A 24,899-nucleotide genomic window follows, 5' to 3' on the forward strand; every position below is an offset into this window, starting at 1 on the left:
CAATTTCATTAGAACAAAAATGGTTTCTTGCAGTTTTAATGTGAATTTCATTTACTATAGGGGAGGCTGAGTAAATTTTCATATGTTTAAGACCCTATATTAGTTTGCTAGGGCTGCTGAAGCAAAGTACCACAAACTGGGTATGGCTTTAAATAACAGAAATACATTGTCACAGTCTGGAGGCGGGAAGTCTGGGACCGAGGTATCTTGCAGGTTTGTTCCAAGGGGTGTGAGGAAGGATCTGTTCCATGCCTCTGCCCTATCTTCCAATAGGTTGCTGGTAGTTCCTGGTATTCTTTGGCTTGTAGAAGCGTCACTCTGATTGCTGCCTTCATCTTCATGTGGCCTTCTCCCTGTGTGTATGTCTTCAGATTTTCCTTTTATATTTATTTTTACACCTTTCTTTAAGGAGACCAGTCAAATTGGATTAGGGCCCCCCCTACTGACTTCATTTTAACTAGATTACCTCTCCAAAGACCCTATTTCCAAATAAGGTCACATTCTGAGGCACTGGGGGCTAGGATTTAGACATAGGAATTTTAGGGGAATACAATTCAACCCATAACAGAGCCAATTATATTTTCTTACATTTTCTGTTGACATAATTTATCTAATGAGCCTTTTAAAATTGGCTGGGAATGGTGGCTCACGCCTGTAATCCCAGCACTTTGGGAGGCTGAGGTGGGAGAATTGCTTGAGCTCAGGAGTTTGAGACCAGCCTGGGCAATATGGTGAAACCCCATCTCTACATAAAATACAAACATTAGTCAGGCATGGTGGCTCCTGCCTGTGGTCCCAGCTGCTCGGGAGGCTGAGGCTGGAACATCACTTGAGCCCATAAGTGGAGGTTGCAGTGAGCCGAGATTCTGCTACTGCACTCCAGCCTGGATGACAGAGCAAGACTCTATCTCAAAAAACAAAACTAAATAAATAAAATAAAATTGATGTGTAGGACCTTTTCACGTTAGAAAAATTAGGCCTTTGTCTAGGATGATTAGAAATATTTTCTCAGTTGCTTCACTTTGCTTATGGTTTTCCTGCACAGAAATTATTTTTTACATAAATAGATTTGATCTATTTCTTGTTTATGACTTCTGAGTTTTTGTATATAGCCAGAAATATCTTCCCCATGTTGCAGTTGTATGATAATTCTTGCAGGGCTTTCCACTAGTACTTTTATAGTATTAGTGTTTGCTTTTATTCATTTGGATTTTTTTTTTTTCTGGTAGGATATGTGATGTATAAAGCCAATTTTCTCTCTGGGTGTCTACTCAGTTTTCATATCTCCCCAGTTATTTGACATGCTACCTTTAATACATGGTATGTTCCTATCCTGGGTCTAATCTGGATTTTTCAAAAATTTGGCTCCAGTGAACTGCTGATTAATGAGCCAGTTCTATGCTATTTTAATTACTGAGAATGTATATTTTAAAATTTGACAAAGCTAGTCCCCCTTTTCAGAATATTCATGAATTTTTTTTTTTCTTTTAAAAGATCAGCTTAGGATAACTGACATCTTATGTCTTTTTATTTGAGAAAATCACGTAACTTTTGATTCAAATCTCCATTTGTGTTCAACAGTAGCATTTAAAAAACTAAGCTGGGTGTGGTGGTTCATGCCTGTAATTCCAGCACTTTGTGGGAGGATTGCTTTAGCCCAGGAATTTGAGACCAGCCTGGGCAACATAGCAAGACCCTGTCTCTACAAAAAATTAAAAAAAATAGCTGGGTGTGGTGGCACACATCTGTAGCACCAGCTACTTGGGAGGCTGAGATGGGAGGATCACTTGAGCCCAGGAGGTCGAGGCTGCAATGAGCCATTATCACACCACTGCACTCCAGCCTGGGTGACAGAGTGAGACCCTGTCTAAAAAAAAAAAAAAAAAAAATTTATGCCAGGCGGGGTGGCTGGTGCTTGTAATCCCAGCACTTTGGGAGACAGAGTGAGACCTCATCTCTAAAATATATATATATAGTAAATATTACCCATCTTATCATACAGTTCTATGAATTTTGAAAAATGAATATGTAACTACTACCACAATCAAAATATAAGATTTGTTCATCACCCCCAAAATTCCCCTTGGGCCTTTTTATAGGCAATCTCTCCCCTTCCTAGTACATGGTAACCACTGATAGAATGTTCTATCCTTATAGTTTTCCCTGTTCCAGACTGTCATATAAATGGAATCATACAGTATGAAGTCTTTGAATTTGAGTTCTTTCATTAGCATAATGCACTTGAAATTTATCCATGTTATGTGTATCAGTTTTTTATTTATAAGTAATAATCCATTACATGGATGTACCAGTTTATGCATTCACCAACTAAAGGAATTCTGAGTGAGTTGTTTCCAGTTTGAGATTATGAATAATGCAGCTATAAACATTCACATACAGATTTTGTGCAGACAAAGTTTTTACTCCACTTGAGTAAATACCTAGGAGTGGGGTTGCTACTTGTAGGGCAAATTGCATGCTTAACTAAGAAACTGCAAAACTATTTTCCAAAGAGAATGGACCATTGTGCACACCCATCAGGAATGTATGAGAGTTCCAGGTGCTTTGTATCTTTGTCAGCACTTGGTGTTGTCAGTTTTTAAAATTTTAGCAATCTAATATAGGTGTGTAATGGTATCTTGTAGTTTTTGTCTCATGATTAATGATGTTAAACATCTTTTCATATGTTTATTTACCATCCACATATCTTTTGTGAAGTGTCTGTGCAAATTTTTGCTTATTTAAAATTAGGTTGTTTTCTTAACTGAGTTTTAAGATTTTGTATATTGAGATTAAGTTGATTTCCCGCAGTATTAAAGTTTTCTTAATCTTAATCAGGTGCTTTTTTTCTTACTATGTTGCCCACGCTAGTCTCAAACTCCTGGCCTCAAGCGATCCTCCTGCCTTGGCTTCCCTGGGATTACAGGCATCAGCTTCCTCACACAATTTCTTATAAAGTTTATTCCTTGGATGAAATTCCTACTGTAAATAAATTTTCTTTTTTTTTTTTTTTTTTTTTGAGATGGAGTCTCACTCTGTTGCCCAGCTTGGAGTGCAGTGGCGAGATCTTGGCTCACTGCAACCTCCGTCTCCTGGGTTCAAGCAATTCCCTGCCTCAGCCTCCTGAGTAGCTGGAATTACAGGTGCCCGCTACCACGCCAGGCTACTTTTTGTATTTTTAGTAGAGACAGGGTTTCGCCATCTTGGCTAGGCTGGTCTGGAAATCCTGACCTCGTGATCCACTCACCTTGGCCTCCCAAAGTGCTGAGATTACAGGCGTGAGCCACCAGGTCCATCCGTAAACATATTTTCAATTCTTCTATACAACACACACATGCTGTGAAAGTGGCTTGTTGTGGAAGCATCTGCCATTGAGTCAGCGTGGCCTAAAAGCATAGTAGGAGCTGGTCCCTGAGTACCACTGGGCTCCAACAGTCAATAGTAAAAATGGACAATGGGAACTTGAAAGTGTTTTCCTGCCACAGTATAGTCTGTGTGTCACCCTAGTGCTCTCTTTTGACAAAGCTTAACACTGTGCCAGCTGGTAAAGGAAAAATACTTAAACAGTTCAGCTCCAGTGTCAAAAAATAGGGCAAAGAAGAGTGGATTTGGAGCTGGTGGGGCAATAAACTGAAAATAAACACACCCCTCTCCATATTTTTTGTAATCCCCTTTTCTATTTCAGCTATTTCAACCCCTATTCAGGACCCCCATCTCATGCCCAATTGCTCTAAAAGCTTCCTAATCCATCTTCCTGCCTCTATTCTTATAATATCTCCCCACAATCCATCTTCAACAAAGATGACAGTGATTTCTTTAAGAGTTCAATCTTGACGATATTCTCATACTTAAAATTCCTAAGTCCCTCCTTCCTAAACGAAGCGTATTACGTGTTGCTTGGTCTGCCACCTTCCCACCACTACCTGCTGTGAACTTTGAGACTAAAAATGATGCCAGCTTTCCCTTCCCTGACATTGCTCACAGAAGGATGCTCTTGTCTCCACTTCATTTTGTTAAGTCCTGAGCCACTCAGGAGGTCCTATCTCCCCCAAGTCTGGGCTAAGTATCCATCCTCTTTCTCCCCACAAATCCATTTATTTAATCATCTAAAGAATATTTGTGTTCTATGTTCCAAGCAATGTGCTATATAGTTCCTGTTATAATCTAATAATGTATGGATTTTCATTGTGAACTTCAATGTGCTCTAAAGAAAGGGAATGGAATTCTGAAATTGTATTAAATGAGGAAGAGCTGGAAAGCCAGTGCAGTTGAAACACAGAGCAGAGTGGTATGTGTGAGAAGTAGCTAGAGAAGTAGGCAGGGGCCAGAAAATGGAAGACCATATCCATGTTAATGATTTTTACTTAAATCAAGGATATGTGAACACAAGTTACTTGTATTAAGGAACTGTTAATTTTTAAGAGGGTTGATGATAGTACTGTAGTTACTCTGAAAAAAAATTTTTTTAGAGATACATAATGTTTGGGATTTGCTTCAAAATAATCCTAGGGAGACATAAAAGGTGAGTGGGGCTGATGATGAAACAAGCTGGACCATGTGTTGATGATTGTAGAAACTGGGTGATGTACACAGGGTGATTATTTTATTCTAATTTTGCACGTGCTTGCAATTTCCAATAATTTAATCAGGAGAAAAATAGATGGGTTTCATTTTAAGAAATGTGAAAAGATATGAACAGTAAGAATGATCTGAACACTCAGATTTGATTTCAGAAAGATCATGCTGTCTTCACTGCAGACATCAGAGGAAGAGGGTCAGAGTGGCTGTGAGAGACCATCTTAACAGACTTACAATGGTTCAAGAAAAGAGACGATGGTCAGACAAAGGAGGTGGAAATGGAAATAAGTGAAGGAATGCAAGAACCATTTTGGAGAACTTTAGGGTGAGGGCAGGTGACATTCACTCGGGGAACAATGCAAGAGGATCATGTTTGGCAGTGGAAGAGAAAGACATGAGCTTAATATTGGATGAGAGTTGTGGTTGTCTTTCAGATAAGTGAACAGGAGGTAATATGGAGATTTCAGAGAAAGCCAGTACTCAATTAGGGATCAGTAGTATGTCACAGATGATCATTGAAGTGTGGTCATCATAGAACACAAACGAGTTTGAGAAGAGAAACTTGGTTGAGGCTTGAAAAACTCTTAACATTTAATGACCAGGGAAAAAGATGTGCTAGAAAGGAGATAAAATTGCTGGGCATAGGAAGGTGGCAGTGATGAGAGGAAAAACAATGTGGTGTTGTGAAAATCTAGAAGGGAGTCATGAAGTGCCTAGTGTTTGAGTCAAGATGAAGACAAAAACTGCTCATTTAATTAAGTAACATATAGGCTGGTGATTTTTTAAGGGCTTTACGGAGTGATTGGGGCAAATCAAAGACGGGAATGGGTTGAGAAGCGAATGGAATGTGAGCAACTGGAGAGAACAAGCAAATTTACATGAACTTTGGCTGTGATAGTAAGAAGAGGATGTAGTAGCTGGGTGCTGAGATTTAAGATAAAAGTTTCAGCATGTTTACATGTTAGTGGGTACAATCACATTGAAGGGGCATAGCTGAATATAAAGGGGAGAAAAATAATAATTCACGGTGTGAGATTCCTAAGTAGCAGGAGATAGGATTCAAGACAGTAAGACTGCCTTGGTTATGAGGAAAGCTTCTCTAATGGAACAGTGAGGAGTGAAGGAGTGATATCTAAATGGGTTTCTAAGCTGGAAGTGAACTAATGGAGTTCCTTTCATATAGTTTCTCTTTGCCACTGCCCCATACTGAAATAGGAAAGGTCATCTACTAAGAGTGAGAGGGAAGCAAGGAGTTACAGGCTTGAAAAAACTGACGTCTAAATAGTTGAAGAAAGTTTGAATTTGGAGGTAATGAGTTTAGAGATACCAAGTCTAAATTTGTGTGTGCTCCATCAAATGTTCTGATGCAGTACCTAAGCAGCAGTTTGCCTAATGTATCATGTACATCTATCATTGCTTTTATCATGCTTTCATTTACCATTATCTATCACTGCTTTTTATTTGCCTATTTATGACTGTGTCTCTCCCAGTAAACTAAATTGAGAGCGCTTGCTACATTTAATTGGTTTGGTATCCCTAGCTCCTGGTTTACTGCCTAACCCAATGTAGGTTCTCAGATATTTGACTAAGGTAGAAATGAATAAAGCTTCTGCCTTTACTTGCAACAAACTTTAAAGGGAATTTCCCCTGGATGCTGTAAATGAGTGCTTATTATCTACCTATAATTATTGTGTATGCTTTACATGAATTAACTCACTTAAGCCATACGAGTAGGTACTATTACTATTTTCCATTTTTTCAGACGAAGAAACTGAAGCACATAGGGATAAAATAATTTCACATACATCAATAAACCAAAGCATTCTAATAATTTCATACTATAGCTGACTGCCCAAAACAGCAATCACTTAACTTTGTGGTTTGGATATTTTCTTTGTAAAAAATCTTATTATAATAGTTATTTCAATAAATCACCCATACAGTATTTCCAAAAAATAAACTGTATCAATAGTGTTAGACGATATTAGGTTACCTCTGCTTCATAGTATATAAAACTGGTATTTGAAAACCACGAGGATCCATTTCAACATCCTTATGGATGTCAGATATCCAGACCAGATGCTGGGTAAAATATCAAAAGTGAGGAAAAGGAAATAAGGAAATGGGCATTCATCTGGCAAGCTATGAAGTACCTTCCCTTTCTATTGAAGGCTTTCTAAAACTCAGATGCAATGAGACAAATTTAAAAACTGTACATTGAAGGCTTTTAGAGGTAGTCACTACAATCAGTTCATCTGAGAAGTTGCACCATTATCACAAGCGTTTATTGAGTACCCATAGAACTCATGGTACCTTCACGGTGTTTACAGAACTTTGTTTATATGCCGACCTTGCCCTTAAGGAGCTTACAATCTAGTGGAAAGACGGAGTAACTCAGATGTGATAGAGCAATGAGTGAACAGATACTACAGACTGAAAAATTACCATAAATATAAAACACATACTGAAAAATGAGGGTTAATGGGGATGGCAAGGATGATAGGTAGTCCTGGATATACTCCTGACTTCTTGAAGGAGATAAGTATCTAGAATATTCAAGGACGTAAAGTGCAGTTGAGAAAGCCAGGATGCAAACAAACACTTCCTAACTGCTGCCTCTTTTCTTGCTCCCTGCAGTTGAGAACTGCAGAAGAAAACGGGGATAGAGATAATGGGTAAAAACTTTTTAGTATTCTTTTAGCACTTCTCATTCTGAGTTAGACTGGAACAAAGTCACCATTTAGGTAACTTAGTTATCCTAGATCATCCTAAACTGGTTAAAAGGAAAAAGATTTTAAAAACTAGCTTGTCTATATGAATTCTATGTACATATATAATTTAACCTTAACTAAAAGGTTAAGATGACTAGGACTGCCACTATGCTGAAGACCACTGAACTGAATATAATACTGACATGGCAGAAGTGCCAGTTTTATCAGTGATACACGTTGTGTACTGCATTGGGGGCTTACTAGATGTGTGGCAGAATATACCCATTTATGAAGGCAGCACATCAGCAAGTAAAAACCTAAGTGGAGGTAGGAAATACCTAGAACACACGATGTTTTATGCAGCTGAACAGGACAACCCTGAAAAGACAAGAAATACAGTAATACCATAGTGACTAAGGTTGTCTTGACTCCCCCCCAACCACAATTATGAATCAAAACATGGAATCTTTTTTTTTTTTTTTAAAGGTAAATACCCTCTTTAGCTGAGTCCAAGACTTTGGATATTACATTACTGTACCTAAAAAGGGTAAAATGGTGGCGAGGCATGGTGGCTCATGCCTGCAATCCCAGCACTTTGGGAAGCCAAGGCGGGTGGATCATCTGAGGTCAGGAGATGAGACCAGCCTGGCCAACGTGGTGAAACCCCGTCTCTACTAAAAATACAAAAATTAGCTGGGCGTGGTGGCGCACGCTTGTGGTCCCAGCTACCCAGGAGGCTGAAGCAGGAGAATCGCTTGAACGTAGGAGGTGGAGGTTGCAGTGAGCCAAGATGGCACCACTGCATTCCAGCCTCGGCAACAAGAAAGAGTAAAATGGTAACTATGCACAAAGGATGGGGGAAAGGTGGCTCACAGGGCTCAAATATCAGAGAATGGAGAGGACAGGACAATGAGGGAATTATCTGGAAGGTAGGTAACTGGATTGAGAACCACAAAAAGTATGTAGATTTAAGCAGATTACAAGACATTTTAAACAGCTGTTTCAAAGTAAGAGTAAAAACAGGCTGGAGAAAATCTTGGTAAAATTAGAGTAACATAGTCTAGGATAGCAATCCATCAGTTATAGAGATCACAGGTAAGATATAGTCAGGGAAATCAGGATTCATGCTTGAAGAGTAATAGAAAAACCTAAGTGAAACAGGTTATTAAAATTTTCTTTATAAAGGATAAAACTGGAAGAGCTGATAGTCTGGAAAGGTGAAGTAATCTGGAGTAGGCAGCATACTTAGAGCTACAAAAGGTATAACATTTGTGGAGAAGGCAAAAATTGGGGCAGAAAATATAAATGACAAGTGAATACTGCAGTCCTCTGGTGGGAGGTATATCAGAAAGAATCTGTAGGACCATTTACTGTTCTTCACAGTCAGCTGCTCTTACACCCAGAGCAGTAGCTGTCAATTTTATTGAAAACACACTTGACTTGGACATCCTGAGTCAAACTGCCATCACCTAAAGGGCCTGGATTTAGAAGGAATTTTCAAGATTATTGTAACTTCCGGGTTAAGTATTTAGGGAAAAAAATGTTAAAACTACTTTTCTTATACATGATTGGTGTGCTTAGTTTTTATCAATTTGACACTACAGTCCAGATTTGCTTCTGATCACATTGGAATATAGGTTTTACCAATGTTCATTATTTTTCAACTTCCTTTATTAAGACTGGTCGGGCACAGTGGCTCACGCCTGTAATCCTAGCACTTTGGGAAGCCGAGGTGGATAGATATTTGTGGTCAGGAGTTTGAGACTGGTCTGGCCAAAATGGTGAAACCCCGTTTCTACTAAAAATACAAAAATTAGCCAGGTGTGGTAGCGTACTCCTGTAATCCCAGCTACTCAGGAGGCTGAGGCAGAATTGCTTGAACCCTGGAGGCAGAGGTTGCAGTGGCCTGAGATTGCGCCACTACACTCCAGCCTGGACCACAAAGCGAGACTCTGTCTCAAAAAAACAAACGAAAGACTGCACTAATGCCATCAACGTGCATATTGATTCGAAGGCATCTTGCAGCAATTTTTAAAAGTTACTGTACATATATATTTAAAAGCATACACTTTATTAGTGTGCTTATTAAGACGTTTAGGGAAAACTTCTTTAAGTGTTCAAAATGTCAAGTTTGTTAGGCATCAATTTGTTAGTGTTTGGGAGTATTGCATTGGATGTCTGGGCAAAATTTTTTCCCCCTATAATATTAAATTATTGGCTGACAGTTAATGAATTTTGCCAATGAGTAAAATAATCAAGAAGTTAGAAGATACTCAGCTATCTTGGCCTTCAAAACAGTCTATGGTGGATTCTAACTGAAATTTTATATATAAATGGTAAATAATCCACCAAACCCAAGGAATTAACAATTAAAGTTGGCCTATTTATAGTTCACTTTAATAGCTACAATGGAAGATTCAATTTTGGAAACCCAAAAAGGTCAACTAATTTCAAAACTTCGGCAAGCTTCTATAACAATGTTACCCATTCCTTAGTAAACAAAAAAAGATCCAAAAAGCTATATTCACATTTTTTGCATTGGTTCACAAATTTAAATGAATTTAAATTACTTTTAGAATAGTAATTAGAAGCACTGGGCAGTATGGGAGTTGAGATGTGGGCCTTATTTGGCCCTTAGTAGCTGTGTGAGCTTGGGCAAATCACCTCAAAAACTCTATCATCTAAAGGGGAGGGTTGGGACAGACTGTAATTCATGGACTCTTATGAATCCCCTAAAACTGTATGAAAAACTACCATGTATATACACTTTTTGGGGAAGCTGGTCCAGTTTTCATTAGGTTCTCAGAGGCAACCTTGATCCCCAAATAAGCTTGCTATATTAATCTTGCTATGATAACTACATAAGGTTATCACTTCTAAATTGTTCCAGTTCTAAATAGTTATTTCCTTGTCATAAGAAGAACTCTAAGATGGCTCCCAAGATTCGCTGGTATACATACTCCACATAATCCCCTCCCTTGACTGTGAACAGGATCTTTGAATATGATGGGTATCACCCCTGTGATTGGACTACAATGCAGGGCAAAGGTGAAGGGATTTTGCAGGTGTAATGAAGGTACTTCATCAGTTTGGCTTTGGGTTAATCAAAAGGGAGATCATCCTGGTGGGTAGGTGGCCTGATCTAATCAGGTGAGACCTTTAAAAGAGCGCTTAAGGCCCTCCCTGAGATCAGAGGTTCTCTTGCTGGCCTTGAAGAAGTTGCCACGATTTCTTCAGTTGCTAGGCAATGGATTTTGCCATATGTGCATAGAAGAGCACCCCCTAGCTTCAGATAAGACTGCAGCTCTGGCTGACACCTTTATTGCAGCATTGTGAGATCCTGAGCAGAAAACCATAACTAGACTCTTGATCCACAGGAATTGTGAAATAACGTGTTGTGTTTTAAGACACTAAGTTTATGGTAATTATACAAAAATTACACAGCAATTATTCTCTAAAGCCAAAATTTAGCTTTATCTTTGTAACTTTTTCCTTGACGAAACTGAGGCAATGGAGAATCCAAAAAGGGTGCCCCATAAATTAATGTTACAATAAACCCGGTCATTTTACAGTGCAGTTATACCTTTAAAGAAACAAAAAACTCCTCACCCTATAAAGTGCTGCTGAGGTGAGCCTAAATGATACACACCCTTTCCCCCAAATTATTCCAGATCCATTTTTAATGATTAATAGATAGCTCTAATTATAGAAATGCTCCAGGTTTGGTCCAGAGCAATGTGGAAAGTATTATTTCCACCATAACACACAATTACCAAAGTCTTTGAAAATTACAAAGGAAATATATTCAAAGATAGATTTTAGACTAGGGTGTCTCACACACCCGTAATATAATATTCTTATTTTTATAGCACTTGAGGTGGTCTCAATGCTCAAAAAGACAGTTTCAGACATGAAATGTTAAGAACATTTAGCTTATTAGGCATATTATTCTATGCCCCTATCCCCATCAGAAATAAGCCTGTGTTAAAAATGATCAATTTCCTATATCATTGGAGAATTAAAAAAAAAAAAAAGTGTTTAACTCAGGTAACCGTGGTGAACTGTCAACTGTACTGAAACAATTTCAGAGACAGAAAAGCCCTTCCTAGAATTTCTACTAGAAAATCAATGTTCTATATGAGGCTATAGATGGAAATAAAATATTTAAACAATAAGGTAGTCCTTATACCCAGAGATATTAATATCACCCTTACCTATTTTCTGTATCACTATTCTATACAATAATTTGTATATAAAATTTGTATACAAGCTTACTGGCTTACTTTGAATCCAATATTTTTTACTAAAAAACACAAATTATGTAAAGTATTGCTGTGTTCACCTTCCAATTACTGAAACCTTCTGTACTATGCTTTGTATACAATCCATCGTTTGGAGCTGTATGTTGAAGATACAGCAATACTCAAAATACAGTTCAAGTTGTCTCGGTCTGTTTTACTGTAGAACGAATGAAAGTTAAAACCTTGGTTTGGATGGGGAGAAAACAGAAGCACAGATGGTGTCAACTGGACAAATTCAATGGGCTAAAATATTACTATGTCCATACGGAAATGACAGAAGCGAAGAAATTTCTTGTTATGCTGGTTCTAGGTAAAAAGACAAGAAGCTAATGTAAGCCATTGAATTATACTCTAACTTTACAAAAAAAAAAAAAAAAAAAAAAAAATCCACACATCACACACACACACCCCATGTAAAACATTGCTTTAAGTTTTAATGTTTATTTCCCCAAGACAGCCTAGCCTGCACTCTACTTGGATAAATTTTACAAGCTAGTTTTCTGCTGCTTCTAGTTTTAAACTTTAACCATGTTTCTGATGACAAGGAATGCTGCAAAAATACTCTAGTTCAACAAAGAGTTATGATCACAAAATAATTTTTATCCATTCTACAGTGTTTCAGAATTACCAGTTGATTTTTAAACACAAAGTAGATATAGATGCTAATGGTGGCTAATCTGGTATGTTTCTTATAGCAAACTGTTGTTCATGCAACACTTGTGCTCAAAGGGGAAGGCACAGGATTTCCTACAATGAGCCACCTTATAAAGAGTTCTTTTTGTACAAATTAATTTATGTCACATTTAATTTAGTGTGCATAACCTCAAAACTGAGGTATTATTCCAATTTATAAAAACCACTTGCATAACTTTTATGCAAGTTTTAAAAATACAAAGTTTTCTCCCTAAAGTGGCTCAAAATAGATTGTTCATGGCTGCCTACATCTAAGATAAAAAGATTCTAAAACAATTGAACAGATTAGGCATATTATTAAAGGTGTTCAAACCATTACTTGATTTGTACATCTACTCAAACCTCTTCATCGGTCTTTATTCAGCAGTACATATGCACCAAATTCCATTTTAGAAGTTTCCATATCATTTTCATAGAAAACAAGGTTTGAAAACAAGTAACATTTAAACACAGCACGGTATTCTACCACAACTGAAACTTTTTTCTTCTTCTTCTTTACAGGACTCAACAAAATCTAAAAATGAACTATGCTGTAGATTTACCTCATGCAAAGATCTTTATGTTATCTCTGAAAATGAAAAGGATGGCCTTTTAAGCACATTTTACTGTTTTATACTATTATGGCAACTTGTGTACTGCAACACAGTCTATTTTGAGGGAAATTTATGATTTTTTTTCATGCAAAAATCTACACAAATTAGTTTTGATGATATGGAAAGCTTTTCATAGCATCAAACATTCATCTGGTGCAAATGCACAGGGAAACCTTCCTGAAAAGTTTTCTGACTTGAGAAGCAACTAAAAAAAAGGCATACTAGGTAAAGTAAATAAAGACTTAAAAAAAAAAAAAAAAAAAAAAAAAAAAAAAAAAAAAAAAAAGAGTGGGGTGGGGGGAAGGAGGTGGGAAAGGGGGAAAGAGAAAACACAGGCTGCAGAGTAAACCAATGTCTGCTGCTAAACCAGTCTTTGTTTTCATGTCCAGTGTACATTAACACTTATGATCTCATTTTGATGATTTACTAGGTTTGTTATCAGCCCCCTGAAGGTGAATCAAGCTTGCATGCGTTCACATACAGCACCACAACCACGCTCTCGTACACAGTCACTCCAGGACTAGGAGTCTGCTTCATGAGTGAAGAGCCCTAGATTTCAAAGATGAACCTGGCTCTCCATCACTGAGCCAGACATTCATTCAACATTGTCCATTCACACACTGCTTCATAGCAAGGCCTGGGCTCATTTTCCTTTGACTTATATGGGCAGCCTATTCTCTTTTATGTTTACAAGGCTTGAAGATGACAGTACTGCACTTTCCCCTCAATTGATATAGAGTAAGTCAATGTTCTTTCTCAGGCACTGACGATCTGTGACCTGTAGCCCTTTTTACTTTGAACAACCTAAATAAGCGTTCATGTAAAGTTTTCATTACATTTTGCCACTCATTCTCACTCGCACCCACTCGCCATCTTGACCTCATTTGGGCATTTTCTGTGATTCCAAATGAAATCTTCACATTTTCTTTCCCGATTTAATGCAGCAGCAGATCCCATGAGCCAAGCTTGATGGATCAAACCTTTTTATATATATGTATATATATATATATATATATATATATCTCAGTGCTGCATTGTACCTAACTTCCACAACATCTTTCTAAAACTGGAACCCTTCTGTTGGTACATTGGCAGATGAATTGAAACCAAATGTTCCGCCTTGAATCGCCTCTGGAACAAGGCTAGGGTCTTCATCAATCTAGGTGAAAAAAAGGAAAATAATGTGATAATTAGTTTAAAAAATATATAAATAGTATTATAGTACTAATTCCCTTACCCTTAAAAAAAAGTCTGGAAAGATGATGAATGCCAACGCTGTCTTACCATCCTTTAGAAAACTGAAACACTTTATAAAAGGTTTTTTTTTTTTTTTTTTTTTTTTTAAATGGGGTCTTACTCTGTCACCCAGGCTGGAGATCAGTGGCACAAACATGGCTCATTGCAGCCTCAACCTCTTGGGCTCAAGTGATCCTCCCACCTCAGCCTCCCGAGTAGCTGGGACTACAGGTATGCACCACCATGTCTGGATAATTTTTGTATTTTTTGTAGAGATGGAGTTTCACCATATTGCCCAGGCTGGTCTCAAACTCCTAAGCTCAAGCAATCTGCCTGCCTTGGCCTCCCAAAGTGTTGAGATTACAGGTGTGAGCCACTGTGCCTACTCAAGGCTTTTTCTCAAGGGATGCCAAAATGAGAAAAAACTTAGAATATGTAAGACGGGCATTTTCCAAAAGAATGAAGGAACAGTAATGATGGCCGTAAGTCTCAAATAGAGGATGCAAAATTTGGTACTCGATTTCCCTTAAACCTGGGCAAGTATAGCTGGGCACGGTGGCTCAGCACTGTGGGAGGCCAAAGCGGGTGGATCACCTGAGGTCAGGAGTTCAAGACCAGCCTGGACAATGTGGCAAAACCCCATCTCTACTAAAAATACAAAAATTAGCTGGGCGTGGTGGTATGCGCCTATAATCCCAGCTACTTGGGAGGTTGAGGCAGGAGAATTGCTTGAACCTGGGAGGCAGAGGTTGCAGTGAGCCAAGACTGTGCCACTGTACTCCAGCCTGAGTGACAGAGTAAGACTCGTTTCAAAAAAAAAAAAAAAAAAAAAAAAACCAAAAAAAACCACAAAAGCCTGGGCAAGTACATAAAGACAATGACATTAAAAAAGAAAATTAATGCCACCACTTTTGGAAAGTAAGTGAATCTTTGGTATATATCTTTCAATAGCAATTGGAGACAAATGGTATTTGGGCTTAAAATAGTAAAATACAGATTGAGTATCCCTAATCTGAAAGTCCAAAACAAAAAATACTCCAAAATCTGAAACTTTCTGGGCACCAATATGATGTTCAAAGGAAATGCTCATTGGAACATTTTGAATTTCATATGCTCAAGTGGTAGAAATAATTTAAATATTCTAAAATTCAAAAAAATCCCAAATCCAAAACTGTTCTGGTCCCATGCATTTCAGATAAGGGATACTCAACCTATAACAGTTCTGCTAATAATGGTTATTCTTATTATATACATTATTCTACATGCTTTACACCTAAAAGTTCCTTTTTGAAATTCCACAATATTACAAACCTGCAGTGTACTTCCTATAACTATGTATATCATCTGAATTATTCTTTTCACAATCTAAGACAAGAACGAAAACTACATGTTGAGGTATTAGAAATTATAAGGCTATTACAATTAGTCACCATATTGCAAATTATGATTTTCAAAAATCCAACTTTAAGACATACGATCAAAGTTACCCTTAAAAGAATATGCCAGGCTGGGCGTGGTGGCTCATGCCTATAATCCCAGCACTTTGGGAGGCCAAGTTGGGAGGATTGTTTGAGTCCAGGAGTTCGAGATCAGCCAGGGCAACATAGACAGATCTTGTCTCTACAAAAGACTTAAAAAGTTATCTGGGCATAGTGGCATGAACTTGTAATCCCAGCAATTTGGGAGGCTGAGGTGGGAGGATCACCTGAGCCAGGGAGGGGGAGGTTGCAGTGGGCTGTGACTGTGCCAATGCACTCCAGCCTGGGCCTCATCTTAAAACAAAACAAAACCTTTTCTGAATTTTATTTCTGGTTTAACTGGCCTTATATTCTAAATAGGACTAAGCTTAGACAACTATAAGTAAATAGTCTATAATTTTCTTTTCTAATATTGTCCTTGTCAAGTTAATGTCCAAACTATACATGCTTAACAACATGTTTAATAACATTCTATTCTTTTTGATAATATGGAAAGGCATACAGTAAAATACTTATACTTTGAAAAGTTGAGAAATCATTCAAGAAATCCTCTGGTGGCTGCATTGAATCACTATAAAATTTTCTAAGGAGCAACTGGTTTTAGATTTACTTTTCCAAAGAGGAAATACTAAAAATAAGTTAATACTTTAATTTCCACTACTATTACTAACAATCTGAAGATATTTTTGTATACTATACCTTACATTATACAGTGCCTTACATTTTTATTTCCATCTTTTTATTTTCATATTTGTTTTTGGTCATGAAATAAAAGTAACAGTGACCATCCATTCAAGTGTGGATTAACTACTGTCATAAAGAACTTATTATAGGATATACTAGTATCACTGTTTTGTTTATAAATATGGTATGCTATTAACAATTTTAAAAAATGAGAACTATAAAGACACCAAGTGAAAATAAAGTCTGACTCATCTAGTTTGGTCAAAAAAGTCCTTATCTTCTTGCCATTAGAGCTAATATGCCCCAAAGGGATCTTAAAATATTGAAATATTTATGTTTTCAAAGCTGGTGACATTACTGTCATACATCTGTTTTAATTCCATTCCAAAAAAATACATACATGTACATCCCCCTAGCTTACTATATATATATAAAACTTCATCCAGATCTATGTTTATATATAAAACTAAGAAAACTACAAAATTATTAAATACATCATCTGAAGAGAAGAACTGATCAATGATCTCATAGGCCAATTTGTAGATGTCTTCATTTTCATGATTTTGAAGTTGTTCAATTTTCTCCAGTCCTGCAAGAAATTTTGTAATGTGAAACAACAGTAATATTTAAAGAGCAGTGACAAGTTAGAATAATCTTTGGAACACATAACCCAATTTCTGAATTGCAAATTTTTTGAATTACAATTTTTTGGAATTTAAAGGTGAATCTTAAATATAAAAAATCTTTACGCACAAAGATATAGCATATTTATCTTAAAATTAACAACCTGAGTATCTAACTGCTTGTAAATGTATAAGTAATGAGACATCTGCCTATTCATCAGAATACATAACCAATCTTTATAAACAGTAATAACATGTAAAATTCCATTTGTTTAAGTAAAAAGCAGAATCTTCCTACTTTCCAGCACCTGCCAAGTTTTTCTACTGAGCATGTATGAAAAAAAAAATTAAAAATACTGGTGATTAATAAATATGATGCTTAAGATACCTGTTAAGTTTACTGGAAAATGATGAAGATCTAACACAGTATTTCAGGGGAAAAGATAATTTTCCCTGTAAACATTAATGAGAATTATAGGCAGAAACACTAAAAAGTACATACTTAACTTGCTGATATGCAAATTGGATCCTGTTTTACTTTAGAGGAAAAATAATTTTAAAGTCTTTGAAAAAAGTGAAATTGCCCCTTCATGAGTGTTCTTCCTCTATCCATTTCTTAAACGGAGGAAGTTATCTTAGCCTCATTTCTCACCTACACACTCATTGTGGTGATCTTCCCATTAAAACATTTGGTTACTACATACAGGCTGAGGACTTGCAAATCTATAGCTTCATTTATTTTCTGAGCTTCACATGCATAAAATTAAAATGCTTGTGTAATTCTACCAGGAAATTTCATAGCTACCTAAAACTCAAACTGTCCAAAACACAATTTGTTATTTGCCTTCCTCATTTAAACAGTTCATCCTACAGTTGTATTCTTACTTGGTGATAATCAACAATAGCTTGAAATCTAAGAGAAAGCCCAAGTTCCCCTTTCCCTCAATATCCCACAATCAAACCTCAAAAACTTGAAAGTCCATCCACTGGACTTTAAATCTCCTCATCTCCCCTTTGTCTCTATTACTACGACTGCCTTCATTTATTATGGCTTGGCCACTATATACTTACTTACTTTTTTTTTTTTTTTTTTTTTTTTTTTAAAGACAGAGTCTCATTCTGTTGCCCAGGCTGCAGTACAGTGGCGTGATCTCGGGGCTCATTGCAGCCTCTGCCTCCTGGGTTCAAACAATTCTCGTGCCTCAGCCTCCGGAGCAGCTAGGATTACAGGTGTGTGTCACCACGCCCGGCTAATTTTTTATATTTTTAGTAGACACGAGGTTTCATCATGCTGACCAGGCTGTTCTTGAGCTTCTGGCCTCAGGTGATCTGCCTGCCTCGGCCTCCCAAAGTGCTGGGATTACAGGTGTGAGCCACTGCGCCTGGCCATAAATACTTTCTTAACTGGTCTCTTCCTGCCTCCTGTCTTCATTTCATTTCAAGCCGTCATTCCAAAGGCTTCATTTCCCAGATATCCATGCTCCATCTGAACATATCCATCCCCTAGATCAATCAGCAATGGCCTGTCACCTCCTGTGGCACACTGGGGATTCCTGGGTCTTACCTCCAATGAGGTAGGCAATGTCCAAGAACTCATATTTTTATTTGAATGTATAAAGATATTTTAGTAATTAAAATGTTTACAAGTTAAAAAAAATCAAGTAGTAAAAATAATTAAGTATTCCTATTGTTATTTTTTTGTTACTTAATCCTTAATTAGTTCTGTAACACTATTCCCCATCTCTTGTTCCTAACTTGATAGTCACAGATTTTTTTATTGTTGTTGTTCTATCAGTCACTTTAGTAATTTTAAGTATATCTTTTCTTATTACATTAATTTTGAAGCCTCTCAACATTCCCACTTAGTTGAAGTTATGGGTTCTCCTACTTTTGCAGTTACCTCTCTCTTCATTAACTTTTCACCTTCTGTCAGAAATACCTTTACTTTTGTGCTTATCCAGATAGATAACATTTACATTGTGTTACACAGCCACATTTGAAACTTTTATGTTCTGTCTGTATATTAACTCTAAGACTTGAAAGCTAATAAGTATTGTTTACATTCCAGGAGGCTCTGGTACATGGCCATGTTTGGAAACTACTGCCCTAAAGAATAAAGCATCTGCTGTGCCATAAAGCTTCAGACTTCACAGGAGGCCGGGCGCAGTGGCTCAAGCCTGTAATCTCAGCACTCTGGGAGGCCAAGGCCAGTGGATCACCTGAGGTCAGGAGTTCAAAAGCAGCCTGACCAACATGGTGAAACCCCGTCTCTACCAAAAATGCAAAAAATTAGCTGGGCGTGGTGGCAGGCACCTGTAATACCAGCTATTCAGGAGGCTGAGGCAGAAGAATTATTTGAACTTGGAAGGCGGAGGTTACAGTGAGCCAAGATCGTGCCACCGCACTCCAGCCTGGGAACAGAGCAACACTCTGTCTCCAAAAAAAAAAAAAAAGCCTTCACAGGACGCTGGTTACTTCTCCAGCTTTGTCTCTTGGTGGTTTCTACCCCATACTGTGTGATTCAGCAACACTGAACTACTTATAATTTGCTGAATGCTATTTCTCACCTCAGACTTTGCTCATGGTGTTATCTCTGCCTGGAACACCTTTCATCCCTTTTTACTTTATTAATCCTTATTCATCTCTCAAAATCCAGCTCAGGTGCACTTCCTGCTTCTTCCAGAATGGATTAGGCATCCCATTTTGTTGTACATTTCTATTAGGGTAATTAGCACATTACATCAGTTCATATTTATCAAGACTAGACTACATGCCTTGAGGTCAAGGACTATGTCTTGTTTACCACTGTCTTCCCAATAACTTATCACAGTGCCTGTTCAATATATGGCAGCAATTCAGTTACCTAAGCATATGTAAGAGGCTGAGCAGGACTGTACATATAGAATGTAATACTGACTTTATTCTGTTACTTCAATATCTAAGACAGAAAAACATAGATGTGCTCTATTAGTCGGCAAATAAAGGTAGTTACAAAGAGAACTTTAAGAAGTGGAATAAGAGCTTATAATAAACTTACCTCCACATTCTTCTATAAGATTGCCTATGGTTTCTGCCTCATCTTCAGCCATTTTTAATATATTACTTAGTCCATCGAGTACTACTTGCACAACTTGTGCATCTTTTACAGTCAGCAAGTTGCAAAAAGGTGGGATAACATTTTGCTGGATAAGGTAAGCCACCTGAAGAAAAAAAACAACATAAAATAATGCAATATAGGTAAACTTTGTGTGCCATGTTATCTCACTGGAATAATTCTGATTTTGAAATTTTGAGTATAGAAATACGACCTCATCTCTCTCATGTTAAGTGTGTCTACATTATTAATCTAACCTTTTTTTTAAATTTAGTTTCCTTTTTCCTGAACTTAGAAAAAAACAACATAAAGTTAAAATAAAGGAATCACTCAACTTCATATTAAACATTTCTTTGCCATAAGAAATATTTCCCTCAAAGATTTTTTTCCCTTTAAGAGTAAGAAATTATGAAATCAGTTAAGGAGGCTGTTAATGGAGGCTGTATGCTATTTTTATTTAATTAAATTAATTAATTTAATGTATAGAGATGGTGTCTCACTATGTTACCCAGGATTTCTTTCTTTATTTATTTAATATACAGAGATGGGGTCTCACTATGTTGCCCAGGCTGGTCTTGAACTTCGGAACTCAAGAGATCCTCCTGCCTCAGCCTCACAAAATGCTAGGATTACATGCATGAGCCACTGCATCCAGCCTGGATACTAGTTTCAAAAAACTACAACGGTTCAATGTGACAGCATCCAGTGGCTCTCATGTGCCTGGCTACCTCTCAATTCACTATTCTATTGATTTCATAATATTTTCCAATGATTTCAATATTTCATTAGTTATAATCTCCATGCATTATATTAATATTTCTGTTCTGCTCTGTATTTATGTGAATTCACTGATAACCACCAGTCCACAGCTTTTTTGTTACAGTTATCAATTTACTGCTATTCAACTCTAAATTTGTTTTTACCTACTCTGAAACAGATCTCACCTCTTTAAAACTGCTTTTCCTTTGCCAGTTGGCACAATGTTAAGCTTTGTCACCTGCGTGACCTGAGAGTGGGTGCCTCCTTTCCTAGACATCTTATATTCCTCACCCTAGTTCCTAAGTCCTAGCCATCTGGTTGAGTTTTTAATTCCTTGTTTGGTTTGCTGCTGAATTTGTTATTGTTGCTGTCTTTTTACTTTTTGTTGTTGTTGTTCATTTGTTAGGAGAATCTGTGATGCAGTTTCTTTCTTCCATATTAACTTAAGAAGTCTGTTCATTTCTAATACTGTTAAAAAAAAAAACAAAAAATTCCTGACTATAGGGGCCTCAATTTTACCACAGATTAAAAAATTCTTGTAGGCCAACAAATTGGGAAAAAGAACACTTCTATGAAGTATGACTAAAGGAAGTCAAGGTGATACTTCTATGTGAAAAAGAAAGTTATATACCTGTTATATAAAAGTTAGTACCTGTTATCTTGCTATTATTTTATTTTTTTAATAGAGATGTGGTCTCACTGTGATGCCCAGGCCAGTCACAAACTCCTGGCCTCGGGTGATCCTCCAGCCTTGGCCTACCAGAGTGTTGCTATTATTTTAAATTATAACTTATTCAAATCTAAATCAAAATTACCTGTACTTTTATTTTACCAGTTTTGAGAAATAAATTTTAAAAAGCTCAACTTACTTGATCTTTCCTTCCACTAATTGTTAAGTTACTTATGGCCCAAGCAGCTTCTTTTTGAGTGCCAAAATCCCCCTGTAAAAAGACAAAGCAAAAGGCTATAAAAATGGCCACATAAACTGGAAAAAATGTTTGCTGTGATGATTTTTCAACTGCTTATTTCCCAAGGTCTCCTTTTAGTCTTTCTGTATACATCATTTTTTCTTAAGACAGGTCTTTGAACTATACCCAATCTACCCTAAATACATGGAGACACTTTTCTGTGAACTCTCCTGGATACAAACTGAGTTGGTATTATTATTTAATAATATCAGATTAAATGAAGTTGGTGATAAAATGAAATAAAAATAGTAAAGAAAAAAATTTAAAAATCTACAATATCACTAGAGTCACGTAAACTAACATATTCTTTTACACACAAAGCTTTTACACACAAAAATGATACCCACCATTAATGAAACTATGATCAAGATGTTATACATTGCCTTTCAAATATGAAATGAAGAAATATTTAAAAGTCATTAAAAAATTCATATATATAAACTTCATAATCTCATTTTTGAGAATTCACCAAGAAAATTATAAAGCAGAGTAATCCTTTCTATATATGGTTATCGCAGCACCGTAATAGCTAGAAAGTAAAAACAACTAAAATTCTCAATAAGCATAATTGTCTTATTATGGTAAATCTACTGAATAAGCAACTATTAAATATTAAGACAACTGGCAACCTGAAAAAATGCTTATGATGTATTAAAAAACCATATAAGTAAAAGAAATGCAAATTAAAATATCCATATCTCCTTTCATATTTATCAGAATAAGAAAATCTAAATATTTGTGTGTGAGGCTGGTAGGAGTATAAAATGGCATAATTCTTGTAGGGGGAATTAGCCCTATAATAGCAAAATTTACATATATGTTTTTCTGTAGATCCAGTAATCCCAAATATAATTGGGCAAAAACATTAAAAAAAACTTACAAGCTATTCTATTTTTTTTTTTTTTTTTTTTTTGAGAGGATCTCGCTGTTGCCTAGGCTGGAATGCAGTGGCGCAATCTCAGCTCACTGTAACCTCCACCTCCTGGGTTCAAGTGATTCTTCCACCTCAGTCTGCTGAGTAGCTGGAATTACAGGCATGTGCCACCACGCCTGGCTAGTTTTTGTATTTTTTGGTAGAGACGAGATTTCCCCATGTTGGCCAGGCTGGTCTTGAACCCCTGACCTCAACTGATCTGCCCGCCTCAGTCTCCCAAGTGCTGGGATTACAGGTGTGAGCCACTGCACCCAGCCACAAGCTATTCTTTTATTTATTTATTTATTTATTTATTGAGACAGGTCTCGCCCTGACGCCTAGGCTGGAGTGCAGTGGCGCAATCTTGCTCACTGCAAGCTCTGCCTCCTGGGTTCATGCCATTCTCCTGCCTCAGCCTCCTGAGTAGCTGGGACTACAGGCGCCCACCACCACACCCGGCTAATTTTTTGTATTTTTAGTACAGATAGGGTTTCGCCATGTTAGCCAGGATGGTCTCGATCTCCTGACCTCGTGATCTGTCCGCCTCGGCCTCCCAAAGTGTTGGGATTACAGGTATGAGCCACCGCACCCGGCAGCTATTCTTTAAAGTTCTGTTTAACAACAAACACTGGAGACATCTCATATATCATCAATAATAGATTGACTTAATACATTATAGTGCATCCGTACAATGCAGTACTATGTAGCTATGAAAGGAGTAAGAAAAACAAGGAATAAGAAAAAAAAAAACAAACAAGGAATAAAGAAGCCCTCTATATAGTGCTATGGAAGTGACATTGTTTTTAAGTACATTACTCAAGAAATACATTCTAAAGGAAACCAATGTCAAAGAAATCTTAAAAGTACATTCAGTAGTCATGCTGTCAGGGGCAATATGGCTTTGTTTTTTTAAATATATATATATCAAAATATATATTTGCATCTCTTTTGTCTCATGCTGAAAATTAGGATAGTTTTTTTTTGGTGTTTGGGATATATGTCATCAATGATGTACTTAAAAATAATGTATATTGACATATATCCACAGATCTATACATACCAATATATAAGAAAAATAATTATGTTAATGTTTTTAGGAAGATTTTCAGCATAAAAGAGATGTAAATATAAAATCACAGGAATAAAAATTAAAAACTGTTATGTTAAATATCCAATAATATTTAATAGCTTCCTTTCATTCATGATTCATTTTTTATGAACTCTCATGTTCCTGAACTCATCTTTCACTTTCTACAACAATGCCTATCATTTACTTGGTTTACTCAGACCTAGAAAAAATGACAACACTGTAACAATGATCATCTTTATGGATGAAATATGATCCTTAAACACCATTCTCTACAAAACAAGATCAAGATATCATAGAAAAATAGTTAATTCCAGTTCTAGATCAGAAAACATGTAAGATAGGCTGGGAATCATATCATATCCAAAAGGTGTAGCTCTCAAAAACTAGTGATAACATAAAAGACACAGGTCACCAATTCTAAGAGGTTCCTGTTGGTCAGGAACAAACAGAGTGTCAAAAAGAGTAAACTAAAATGGATTATAACTTGCAAAATATATTTTAAAAATTCATAATTTCCAAATGACACTAAAAAAATCTACTCTGGTCTGCTTTCAAGGTTATTAGGAAATGTGTCATTCTAAAAAATGACTGATAAGGACAAAGAATCAAACATTTATCTTGCCTATCCTAAATGAACTATATTTCAAAGTATTAGTAAACAACAGCTGAGAAAGAAATGCTCTTGGCCGGGCGTGGATGGCTCACACCTGTAATCCCACCACTTTGGAAGGCTGAGGTGGGTGGATCACTTGAGGTCAGGAGTTGGAGACCAGCCTGGCCAACATGGTGAAACCTTGTCTCTACTAAAAATACAAAAATTAGCTGGGTGTGGTGGCATGTGCCTGTAGTCCCAGCTACTTGGGAGGCTGACACACAAGAATCACCTAAACCTGGGAGGTGGAGATTGCCAGTGAGCCAAGATCGTGTCACTGCACTCCAGCTTGGGTGACAGCAAGACCGTCTAAAAAAAACAAAAAAACAAAAAACAAAAAACAAGACAAGTTCTTTACTAAAGAATTATGGCCAATACACAAAAAATGACAGAATTAGAAAGTCACCATTTTGCAACTCCTAGTAAAACAAGGGACCCTAACAATGATCACCAATGGCTACCTAAAAACCATAGGTGAAAGATTAATGGATAACTTTATAACCATCAGCTGGAATAGGCTGTAACA

General features: G+C 36.9%; 1 protein-coding gene across 2 annotated transcripts in view; it reads right to left on the minus strand.

The window, feature by feature from the left end:
- Window positions 1-10,030: 10,030 nt before the first annotated feature.
- KPNA4 (karyopherin subunit alpha 4) overlaps window positions 10,031-24,899 on the minus strand; it is a 65,301-nt gene continuing 50,432 nt past the window's right edge. The window contains exons 14-18 of one of the 2 annotated variants that reach the window (XM_050779914.1): window positions 21,620-21,691; window positions 19,935-20,097; window positions 16,769-16,863; window positions 13,917-14,035; window positions 10,031-11,896 (exon numbers count right to left, since the gene is read on the minus strand). In XM_050779914.1, coding sequence (XP_050635871.1) covers window positions 13,937-14,035; window positions 16,769-16,863; window positions 19,935-20,097; window positions 21,620-21,691 — 429 coding nt within the window. In that variant the 3' untranslated portion in view covers window positions 10,031-11,896; window positions 13,917-13,936. Of the gene's footprint in view, window positions 11,897-12,004; window positions 14,036-16,768; window positions 16,864-19,934; window positions 20,098-21,619; window positions 21,692-24,899 lie in introns of those variants that run through there. The other variant, XM_050779913.1, reaches the window with a different exon arrangement.

The sequence above is a fragment of the Macaca thibetana genome, chromosome 2 (genome assembly GCF_024542745.1).
Source record: "Macaca thibetana thibetana isolate TM-01 chromosome 2, ASM2454274v1, whole genome shotgun sequence".
In the NCBI taxonomy this organism is placed as follows: Eukaryota; Metazoa; Chordata; class Mammalia; order Primates; family Cercopithecidae; genus Macaca; species Macaca thibetana.